At 38.8% G+C, this 12,020-nt stretch overlaps 1 protein-coding gene across 7 annotated transcripts in view; it reads left to right on the forward strand.

The window, feature by feature from the left end:
- Positions 1–12,020, forward strand: part of blnk (B cell linker) — a 211,709-nt gene that overhangs the window by 99,198 nt on the left and 100,491 nt on the right. For 3 of the 7 annotated variants that reach the window (XM_087998994.1, XM_087998992.1, XM_087998995.1), the window contains exon 1: positions 7,401–7,606. The exons of the other annotated variants lie outside the window; for them this stretch is intronic. Coding sequence is in view for 2 of the 3 variants with exons in the window: in XM_087998992.1 (XP_087855118.1) it covers positions 7,566–7,606 (41 nt within the window). In the remaining variant the exon portion in view is untranslated. Of the gene's footprint in view, positions 1–7,400; positions 7,607–12,020 lie in introns of those variants that run through there. 7 annotated transcript variants of the gene reach the window in all.

Genomic DNA, 12,020 nt, shown 5'->3' on the forward strand with positions numbered 1-12,020 from the left:
ATTACATTCCCAGAATGCAGGAAATGGATTTCCTCACAACATTCTGTACATTAGAGGTGACTAAATGCAGCTCTCACCAGTGTAGTGTTGAAGATCTCTCTCCTTACATGCTCATTCTGGTCTGATGTTTTCTTTCCTATTATGTTAGAGTCACATCACCTGTTACATTATTATAACTTGCTTACATCTCATTATGTAACATCTGGAGCAGTAGGACACTGGGAGGTGCCGTTAGATCTCATGATGGGGAAGTGGGAGGGCTGAGGGATAGGCCTACTGGGACTGGAGGAGACATTTCAGCTCATTGCCATTATTCAGTCCTGTAAGTGTTCTTAATTTGTGGTCGATATCCTGCTCATCTCCTTTCACCTGTTGTGAAGGTTCCAGGGTGCAGTGTCAATTCCTGGTGAAGGCCTGATGTGCAATACCAGCAGTGGCCACCAACACTGGTTGCACTGCTGATTCTAGCAAGCTGCCAGTTTCAATTGGCCAGCAGCTTAGAGGTGGGATTTTAAAAATACTTTCATAGAATGTCATGTCGCTATCTAGATCAGCTTTAACTGCACATTCCTACTTGCCCTTGAGGGTGGTGGTGAGCTAGGTTCTTGGGCTGCTGCAATTGTGTAATTTAGGTATGCATTGGGTGCTGTTAGAGAGGGAGTTCCAGGAGATTGAACTAGAAAGGACAGTGAGGAGCAACAATATAACTCCAAGCCAGCATGGTATATGGTTTGGTGGGGAATCTGCGAATATTGGTGTTCCCAGTATCTGCTGCCTTTGTTCTCCTGGGTGGCAGAGGCTATGGGTTTTGGAAGGGACTGCCAAAATTCTCCCTCCTGCTTGGGGTGTAATTCAGCCTAAAGGCTTTTTATGCTCTCTACGTTAGTGGCCAACTACCTTTGAATAGCATTGAGCCTCCCAGAGAAACATAATGTGAGATTACCACTAATTGCCTAGCCAGAGGCAAGGCCCCCCTTCCCCCCGCCCCCACCCCCTTGCAAACATTTAATTACTCATAAGAGTTCTAAGAACTATTAACTCTATGTGGGACTGAGTGAGGTGGTGTATCCTTATAAGCATCAATGACTAAGGAAGTCCTGGATGAACTATGCCACCTTGTGAAAAATGGCTTACAGCTCAGAGTAAGGAACTGAACAGTTCTGCCATTACTGACTAAAATTAGAATTAGGAATGCAATGACATTGACTCTTCTGAGCTGGTGAATTTATAACATTAGCCAAGCTGCCATGAAGATTTGTACTTTACATGTTATCAAACCACCTCGAGGAGAAATGTGGAGTTTATCTATTATAGGGTAACTGTTAGACAACATTTTGTTAAGGTGATGAATCCCTCAAAGCTTAGAGGGTAACCATCATTGGACTGCTGCTTTTCAATGTGGATCCATGGAATTTCCTGAATAGAAATACATTCCATTTTATAAATGTTAAAATAGCCTTTGACCAATTACAACAGACCTTGCATTTTGTACAGGCATTTGGGGAAGTCAGTGAGGTGTTGAGTCAGTCTCGGGAGACAAGACCAAGACTGGCAGGATATTGCCACAATATAATGCGTTCAGCTACTAAAGTGGTTATCAAGAGAAGGACAGGAATTCTGAAGACAAGACTTTCCTGTTGGGATCAATCTGGAGAGCCATTCCAATAAGCAGGTCTCTTGAATATTTGTTGCACTGTGTAAAACTTCAATATTCACGTAAGTCTGGAAGGGAGGAACTTGGAAACTGATAGGATGAGCAAATGGGTTTCAGTGCATATCAAGGAATAAAGGTACTTCAGATGTTACACAGATCATTAAATCTGCCAGTGCAAGTAGATAAGGCCATAAAAAGAGAAGAAACTATTATTTCTTTTCCAATAGTCACGGCTATTTACACCACTTTTAGTCCCAATATTTCACTTAGAGGTGAAGCTTGGAAGTCTGAAATGTAAAATGCATAAAACTTGTGATTGAATCTCACTTTATGAAATTTCAATTTAACTTTCAAACCTGTTTAAATGCATTAATGATGATGCAGACTAGGGTAACTGAATTTTGAATTAGAACATATTGAACTGAGAGATTGCACTACCAGAGTGCAAAGCAAAGATCAGAGATAATTTTGAACAGCCATAACCTATCGTGCTGCTCCATGCTGAATGTTCCTACGCTATATGAACACAGCCCTACAAGGCAATGAATGGTGGAATTGGGATCCTCCACCTTGGTGGGACTCGAAGAAAACTGGGCCAAAGGACAGTTGAAAAGCAACAATTAAGAACGATTGGAATAAAGATGGAAACCAGAGATGGGGGCGAAAACAGATGATGTGTGGGAGCTGTTACAACCATATGGATTTCGAATAAAAATTGAAAGAACTGCGGATGCTGTAAATCAGAAACAAAAACAGAAATTGCTGCCAGACCTGTTGAGCTTTTCCAGCCATTTCTGTTTTTGGATATGGATATAGAGATAGGTTAGGCGAACTTAGCATCTAGAGGATTGGGACCTCAGATTTGAAATATAGTCCCTAGATTTAAAGTGTGGAAGGTAGCAGCTGCTGTGGTTTTGCAGCAATGAACATTCCTTTGGTCAACATCTCTGGGAAGAGGAAACTTGGTGGAACACTGCCAACCTCAATATGGTCAAAGCGCAGAATCACCTTCAATGCAAGTACCATTGTCTCAATCTCAACTGACATGTGCACCTTATAAAACCAGTCAACTCATTAGCCCATTGTAAGTAAAAACATGGGATCTAGACATAGATAGTTATATGTTTGTGTTATATTGGAAGAAGACAGTAACTCTTGTATTGGCATAACACCTGTAAGTTGTTACTTTTTTCACTTAAACAGGGAGAATGTTTTACTGTAGCCCTGACATCATAGACTACCAATATCTTAGTCTTTCATTCAAAGACTCAGAAATGCAGTGATGTCAATGAGGACTTCACTATAAGAGTAGGAAGGGAGATCGTAGGAGCATGGAATCAAAAGGTAGTCATTCAGCCCCACAGATCTGTTCCCCTATTTAGTTAATGGCTGATTTATATCTTAATTCTGTCGACTCACTGATTCTATAACCCTTAATATATCTAAACTAACCAAAGAATTATCAAGCTAAGGTTATGAAATTTTCAGTTGACTATCCTCAGCAGTTTGTTGAGGGATTTTCTGTGACTAATACTTGCTGACACCATCCTTGATTGTTCTGGTATGGCATTTAAAATTACACACTCGTGCTCTGAAATCTCATAGATAAAAACAATGACTGCAGATACTGGAAACCAGATTCTAGATTAGTGGTGCTGGAAAAGCACAGCAGTTCAGACAGCATCCGAGGAGCAGTAAAATCGACGTTTCGGGCAAAAGCCCTTCATCAGGAATTCTCATACCAAGGATATTCATCTTCAGCACCTCAATTGAATCACCTCTCAATCAGCTACATCTGTGATTAGACTTGGAGATTTAATCTGTTTAAGCCTGGTATCATTTTGATCAATCTGTGCACAGTTCCTTCAAGATTAATATATCTTTGTTCGGGTGCAATACTATCAAACAGAATGGTACAACTGTATGATAACTCCCACAACTTTGGATTCCAGTGCTTTGAAGATAAAAACCACCATTCTACTGGCATTCAAAATTATTTTGGGGGTAAAATTGAATGTCCTCCCGTATGGCACGTTTCGTGACTGGGTTAGTTAATCAGGTGGCAAGTGGAGATCCTGTCACCTTCAGCCATTGCTCTGATTAAAGCTGTGGCAGGAAGGTCCATCCCAGCAGGAAATTTATGTGCAACTAGTACTTTCATAACGGTTTCGTCCTGCCACCACTAGTATTTAGCCAGGATTCACAATGCAGAGAGCACAAAAAATTGGAGTTTTCTCGATGTTTTTCTGGAAACAGAAAGGTCTCTTAATCAAAGGCAGTCTCTGCCTGATCGAGGGACCTGGCATTGGGAACGGTGGAGCCATGGGTAGTTACGCTCTGACTTTGCTGCCTGCTTTCCCTGCTACTGCCTCCCCATGGCCTCTGTCACCATTTACTGTACCTGAGTCTGTTGCCATTGGGGGGGCTGTAGTACACAGACCAGCTCAAACCCATTCTTCTGGCACAGTTGAGCAACAAAGAGATGCTAACTTCTGATTGGCAGCTCTCAGAGTTGGAACTTTTGCCCCCTTGAAGACCATGAAACCGCTGCCACTGCTTGACACATGGTGTAACAGGTTATCATGGATAGAGGTGATGTGTTACTGTCGCAAGCTGTACAGACAGTTGGTGAGAGAGTTGTCAACAGAATTAAACACCACCCTTTCTACTTATTCACTAGCTTCTGGTGGGTCCCTAAATCTCTCTGTTTATCCACAGTACTCTGTTCTATAACTCTCGGGTGCACAGAGAATGATCTCATACTTCCCTGCATTTACCTTCATCATGCATAATTTTTCCCACTCATTTAATCCATTGATTTCCCATTGTAATTTTCTGCTTCCACTATTTACAGTACTATGTAATTTTGTGTTGTCAACACACTTGGATGTTTGGCTCTTCCTTCATTCATCCCAGTCATTTGTAAACATTAAGAAAGTTCCATCTACTCTGTTTTGTTGGAAGTCTTGTATGCAGAATCTGTCAAATGCTGTCAGCTGAATTTTCACATAAATAAAACCATTAACGTTTCTTGCAATGCTAGAACATGCTGAAAAATTCAGCTAGCTTCCTTAGTCAGTCACTCTTTCCAGCATGATACTGGAGATACTCTCTGTGTGCCACCTACAAGATGTAATCCTGCGATTTGTCAGTACGTTCCAAATCCTCAGCCTGTACAACCATTATAAATTCATGCTAGTTCTCTTTGATCAGCTGTTATTTGTTCAAGTGCTCAGTTGTCTTATCCCAAATAACAGACATCCTGATAATAGATACTATGCAAATCTACACTTAAACAGAGGTCCAACGTCACTCCATTATTTATGACCAATTTACACCTGCTGAAGGCTCTTGGATGCTGGACACCCTTCACTCCCCCACGGCCTCCAAACACTAGGTCCCATCTTATTCCAAGATTTAATTTGGCTTCACATCTTCAGGATAATTCTGTCTCCTCTTAATCCTGGCTCCTCTTCTTACTGATACAGCAGATGTCCCATCAGTGTCATGCTGTATTCCCCTAGGCAGCAGTGGCAAGAAAGGTTCGTGGCTGACCTTCGATAACTCACTCGGGGAAAATGTAATGGTGGACTCAGAGCCAAAATCCAGCCCAAACCCATATCAGAGGAATATGTAGACCAAGGAGCGAATGATCATCAGCTTTCCTAAGCAGTGTCTGGGAAATATACACACTTGTTTAGCAGTAGTTGTAGAGGAGAGAAAAGTAAATGTTTGTTGTTGATTCACGGAGACATGTTAGCAGGCCTGGTTTTTAATCCAAATGTGGAGTTTAATCTGTTTGTTGGTTTGTGTTCCTATTCTTTTCTTCATTGGTACTCATTTAATCCATTGATTTCCCATTGTAATTTTCTGCCTCCACTATTTACAATACTATGTAATTTTGTGTTGTCAACACACTTGGATGTTTGGCTCTTCCTTCATTCATTCCAGTCATTTGTAAACGTTAAGAAAATTCCATCTGGAAAGTATTCTAATCCAGAAATGCTTCACTATTTGTAATTCAAACCTAGTTAAAGTATGGCAGAAGGTGCTCCTGTAACTAAAACCATTCATTTAGTTATATCTACGTTTTACATCTGTATCTGTTGCTGCTTGGGCATGACTAAGTTTTGACCAAACATGATGTATGTGAAATGTTTTTTCACTTATGTTGTGAATTTAGTGGTTGATCTAAAACCAGAAAGCAGAAGTGTTTCTTTCCGTGATAGAAGCTGTATGGAGGGAGTTTTTTTGACAGAGTTCTTGAGTTTAAACACACCTGCGTGCTCATTCAACTAATGTTTATATTCTCAGTTTAAAAGGTTTGTATAGCTCCAAAATTAAAGTCATTGTAGGATTTATTTTTCAGTAGAAAATCTCCAGCGAGCAATGATGATAATACTCAGAATGAAATGTTTGCCAGAAATTGGACAAAATAGTATTATGCCACTTGAGAAATTTTCTTGTGGTTCTTGGGTATGCTTGTGTTCTTAAAGTATTAGTTTAGGTTTTTGTATCTGATGTATACGTAGATTGTCACAGCTGGCAATTTCTCCTGAAGTGCATCTATACATAAACCATTTGCAACTTCATATCTCTGAGCTATCTTTCAATCACGGTAACAGAGATGATCATCTTATTGCACCGATATTCACATTATATTGTCTATATTTATTGTATTATGTGAATTATTCAAAATAGGCTTACAGATGTTGGAAGCTAAACCTTGCAATGATTTCATATACTTGCCTCTTTATCTGCCTCTGAAATTTATATTTCAATCCAGCAAAGGATGATTGCAAGAAAGTTTGTAATGATTGGATGTGAAAGTTCAGTAATGACCAACTCTAGTGCACAGCTATCACCAAATTGACGGTGTCACACAAAAATTACAAGGATGACTGCTATGAAATGTGGTCCCATCAACAGGAGCTGCTCTTCTGAAATTACATTTATAGCAAATTATTTGGACAGCTTGATAGGTGATCTGTTTTGCACCTAAATGTATGCTACCTTATCTAGGAATTCCTGATATTAGACACAAAAGTCATTCTCCAGAATACACATCTTGCTGCTTGATTAATTCATGACTGTATCTCAGCAAGTACAACTTATAAATGATTTAAAAACTCACTCTGTGAAAACATACTGAAGATCAGTTGGAAAAACAATAAAATTACTTTTACTCAAAAATGTTAAGCTTATTACTTCATGCTAATGATGACCAGTGATACTTATTTCTAAAACTAACACCAGTAAGCATTTTAAAAAATACTGTGTGAATTATAACAGAGTAGTAAGAGTCAACATTTAAATGTCCAAACCAACGATGCCAATTGATTTCCATATTATTGTGATTCTTCAAGGAGAATCCAGTGATAGAGATGGAATTTTGGTTTTATAATATACCAAAGGACATGTACTCCATGTTTGCCTTAACTGAAGTTCTAGGGAGCAAACCACATTGTATCTTGGTGATAAGAATATAAACTAGAGAAAATTCAAAGTTAAAAGCAATGAAACATTACCATCACTCTCTGAAACCAAATCCAAATCTTCTTTTAATATCTGTGATAAAGATTATTGGCTGTTTTAACCAAATGTATCAGTAAACAAGGCCTGATTTGAGTTCAATGATTTGAGACAGTCTGTACTGGTAAATTCCTTCAAGCATAGAGTTCATAATCATACAGTACAGGAACGGAAGGTGATGTAGAATCAATGTTAAGAGCATTTACGATCTGTTAGTGCTTGCGGGATGTCACTTTTCACCCACGCAAACTGAAAGACATCTGATACAGTACATATTTTGTGCTTCTCCTTTTTGACTGACCTTCTGATAACAGCCACCTTTTGATACACAGACGAAGATAATTGACAAACACTAGTTATGCTTTCCTGAGTAGAGAAGATGGAAAAATTAAGTAAACTTGCGCACAATCAGCGAATAAGGTGAGTGTTCAGGTTCTTGATAAGAGTTGAGTCACAAAGGTTGAAGTGTATGCAATTGGAGATTCTAGGACTAGGCAATAATTTTATTGACCAATTGAGTTAGAATGACAAGAAGGAAGATTTTCACTAACAATTTAAGCCATTAAGAGCTGTTCATTTTATTTGTGAATTAATGGGAGTGTGCATTACTCAAAGAAGTTTTGTTCTTCTGGTTTGCTTGAAGTTCATAAAGAGGTGGTGAGAATCATTGTAAATTGTTATTAATTTGAAAAACTGCATGAGACATAGTGAAATGATGTAGAAATTAACTGTTCTTCAACTTTTAGATGGATAAAATATTTAATGGTTGATACTGTTTGTTGTATATGATGTATGATACATATAAATCTTGGATATTTCAGCAAACACAAAGGTATAAGTTGATACATTACTTAAGTGTGCTGAAATCTAGCAGCATTGAAACCAAGAAAGATTTAAGTTGTGAGTAATGTATAATAGCAGATGAATTGATATCTACTGTTATTCAAAGTCAAAATGATCCATTGGTCCTTTAAATCAGATATACCTTTGTAATTTTCTCCAGACGTAAAACACTCAAAATATCCGCTCTTCTCAATTCTGGCTCTTGTCAATCTGCATTTTAAAATCACTCCAACATCCCTTCCACTGCTAACGCCCTAAGCTCTGGATTTCTCTCCAGAAGGAACAATCAGTAAAACGTGGAAATGACAGATACAGGGCTGAACTTTTAGGGCACTCTATAAATGGAACTCTAGTTTGGACCAATATCGGTCATTTCGAGTGCTGCACTGCTCTGTCCTTCCTTAAAAGTACTTCTTAAAATCTACCTCTTTACGATTAAGCTTTTGGTCATTTGGCATAATATCTCCTCATGCCATTTGGTGTGAAATTCTGTGAAATGCCAAGGGATATTTTACTGCATTATGTAAATACCAGTTTACATATTGGACTGCATGTTACATGTAAGATCTGCAACATTGATGCCAGAATCTGCAGGAAATCCTAATAAATATGGCCATGACTCTCATTAAATTTGATTCAGCCTTATGATCCTTAGATTTGTGGCTAAATGTATTGCAACTGCAAGACACAGCTAGATGTAACTTTATACTTACAAACAGTAAGAATTTGTGGGAAGGAGAGGAATAAGGGATGAACATCAGTCATTTGAGATTAATACACTTGGTGAATAGAAAATGCTGATTCTGCTCAAAATTCAAAACAATTTTTCCAGCAGTTACCTGAATAGAAAGATGTTCTAAAAAAAATTAAACACTAGCTTTTCAAAAAAAAGTTGATTTAATTCATTTGACATTTCAAATACCCACCTATTTTGTTTTTTTTTTAATTCCAGACCTGTACCTGAAATAATTAAATGATTTATTTACTTAAAAGGTAGCAAATATTCAGATTTGAGGTTTAAGCATTACAACAGGCGCCTTTGTCACAAAAATGTTTCGTCACCTTCTTGTCATCCAGGGAAGTGTATTCAATGCTGAGATACAAAAAGTAAAAGTTGAAAAACCTCTAATCCTAATTAAACTGCATCTCATATTTAGGAGACGGATTTCATGACAGTTATTCCTTTGACGTCTAAAATTTTAGGTCCAACAAGATTCAAAATCATGCGCCAAATTTCAGCAACAGAGGTGGGACTGAAAGCACACAGGCTAGCAATTTTCCACTACTAGCCTGCATGTTGGTCTGCCTGCCCCATGGCTGTGTCCAAGTTATTTTGCTAATGAGAATCCCAGAAAATTATGATGTAAGTTGCTGATGGCAAAGTTGTTAGATTTCATTGTAACTGATCAATTAACTTACTTGTGAAAGTTCTGCACCATGCATATATCCATTTTTATCGTCTTAAAATCCTCCATAATTTAAGAAACTTCAGTCATCTCTACTCTGATAACAACTGTTGCAATGAAATTGGTGGGCTAGTTAATTTGATCTGCTGGATTCAGTCCCCATGCAGATAAAATAGTCTATTCATACTTAGTATTAAAACTTAATAACTCTTTACCGCACTATTAAATCTCCTTTGTCTTCCTTCCTCCATTAAAAAATGGCCAAAATATCTCAAGTCTCTCCTCCTATCTTAAGTCTCTCATATCTCTAGCTAATCATCTATATCTTTAATGCTATTTTACACAGAAGCAAACAAAACCATTCAGCTGTGCTTACCCAATGTTTGTACAAAGTTTAGTTATTTATTTTCTTTTGTACACTTTGCTACTCTGTAGAATTAACAAATGTTGATTTTTGTGATTTGATCTACAGTATGTGATTTGAACCAGGAGCAGACAGGTTGAATCAGCAAATTTCCCAAGTGCTTCCGTGAATAGCTTTATTCAAGGTCTTCAAAGAATTAAGAGAGGTGGAGAAGTTGAGAGGGAGAGAAGAAAGAGCATTGCAAGGCTTAGATAATTGGGGTTGCAGCCATCAATAATGGAGCAAAATGAGAGGAAATGCACAAGAGACCAGAGTTGATGGAACAGTTTTCAGAGAGGGTTGTGTGGTGGCAAGGATAGAAAGGGTTGAAGGCAGAAGGAATTTTAATACAAAGATGAGAATTGGAACTTTGAAGGATTGGGCAGATCAGGAGCCAATGTAGGTAAATGAGGACAGGACCAATGGGAGAAGAAAGATCTGATGCAGTTTAGGGTGCAGTCAGCAGATTTTAGAATACACTAAACTCTAATGGGGTATGGAAGTCGGAAGAACAGTTAGTTAGGAAAGCAGTGGCATGATGCATAATTCTTTAAATATTGTCGGCAAGATCTGAGGTGTATCCTCATCTACGTCTGTGGTACGGTGGCTCAGTGGTTGGCACTGTTGCCTCACAGCGCCAGTGATCCGGGTTCGATTCCAGCCTTGGGCAATGGTCTGTGTGGATTTGCACATTCTCCCTGTGTCTGTGTGGGTTTCCTCCCACAGTCCAGAGATGTGCAGGTTAGGTGGATTGGCCATGCTAAATTGCCCATAGTGTTAGGTGCATTAGTCAGAGGGAAATGGGTCTAGGTGGGTCACTCTTTGAAGGGTCAGTGTGGACTTGATGGGCCGAAGGGTCTGTTTCCACACTGTAGGGAATTTAATCTAATCTTTCATTTCAAACTGTACATTGGCCTTCATATCAAAAGTATTTGAGGTGAGGAACAAGGATATCTTGCTACAATTATACAGGACCTTGGTGAAGCTACACCTGGAATATTACGTGAAGTTTTGGCCTCCTTATAGAGGAAAGCTGTTCTTACTATGGAGAACGAACAACAAAGTTTTACCAAATTGATGTATGAGGACAGATTGAGTCATTTGGGATTGTCCTCATGAGAGTTTAGAAGAATGAGAGGGAGATCTCATAGAAACCTTTAGAATTCCAATAGGACTAGACAATTTGGATGCAAGAAGGATATTAATGATTTGTGGGGTGGTCTAGAACCAAGGGTCATAGTTTCGGGGTAAGAGGTAAACCTTTTAAGATAGAGATAAGGAGATCTGTCTGCAACCAGAAGTCGTGAGCCTGTAAAATCCACTTCCACAAAAGTGGTTGAGGCCAAAACATTGGATGTTTTGATGATATGGCTTGAAGGTAGATATAGCTCTTGTAGCTAAAGGAATCAGGAAAGATGGGGAGCTGGCGGAATTAGGGTATTGAGCTCAATGATCAGCCATGATCATAATGAATGGTGGAGCAGGGGCTGAAAGGCCTACTCTGTCTTCTATCTTCTATGTTCATGTTTCTATGTAATATTATTGATCATCTTTGCAATCTTCCATTTCTAGAGGTTCATCCACTCACTGATATTCTTAACTTTATATCCAGTGTATTTTAATATGCTACATACATTTTGCATTCCAATGCCAATTAATTTTTTAGAAGTACCTATTCCCCATATTATGCTCTCTTCCCCTGTTTTTGTATTCTGATTGCTTTGTATTACCTGGAATAGGCTCTTGCTTCAAAGCCATTCTTCTGAGTTGCTGTCACTATATACACAAAAGATGTGCAACACTGAAGAACTTATGCAGGGTTTGTCACTCTGTCCTAATCTGACTCTGACAGAGTACTTGTAGAACCCAGAAAAGCTGGCTAGAACCCAAAGTAGTTATCACTGTTCTGTGGTTTCGGCTGCTCTCTTACCAGAGAGTTAGAGCAAGATAAATGATCATGAAGAGTTATGATTTCCAATGAAGAGTAGCAATGCTGTGGAGCTGAGATCTTTCATCTTCCTCTGCCCCTAGATGGTCATGTACTTCTCTCTCCAATATTACCTGTGTGTCCTGAGCCGTCAAATGTTGCCAGGTGGATAACGGACCACATTCTGGTCAGTATAACCCAGAAATCCCTCAACTCCTTTGATGCTGAGCAGTGTGGCCAAAACTTCAGTGCACC

This window comes from Chiloscyllium plagiosum, unplaced genomic scaffold (assembly GCF_037043375.1).
Source record: "Chiloscyllium plagiosum isolate Xiang-an unplaced genomic scaffold, Cpla_swu_hap1 HiC_scaffold_22, whole genome shotgun sequence".
NCBI classification, from domain to species: domain Eukaryota; kingdom Metazoa; phylum Chordata; class Chondrichthyes; order Orectolobiformes; family Hemiscylliidae; genus Chiloscyllium; species Chiloscyllium plagiosum.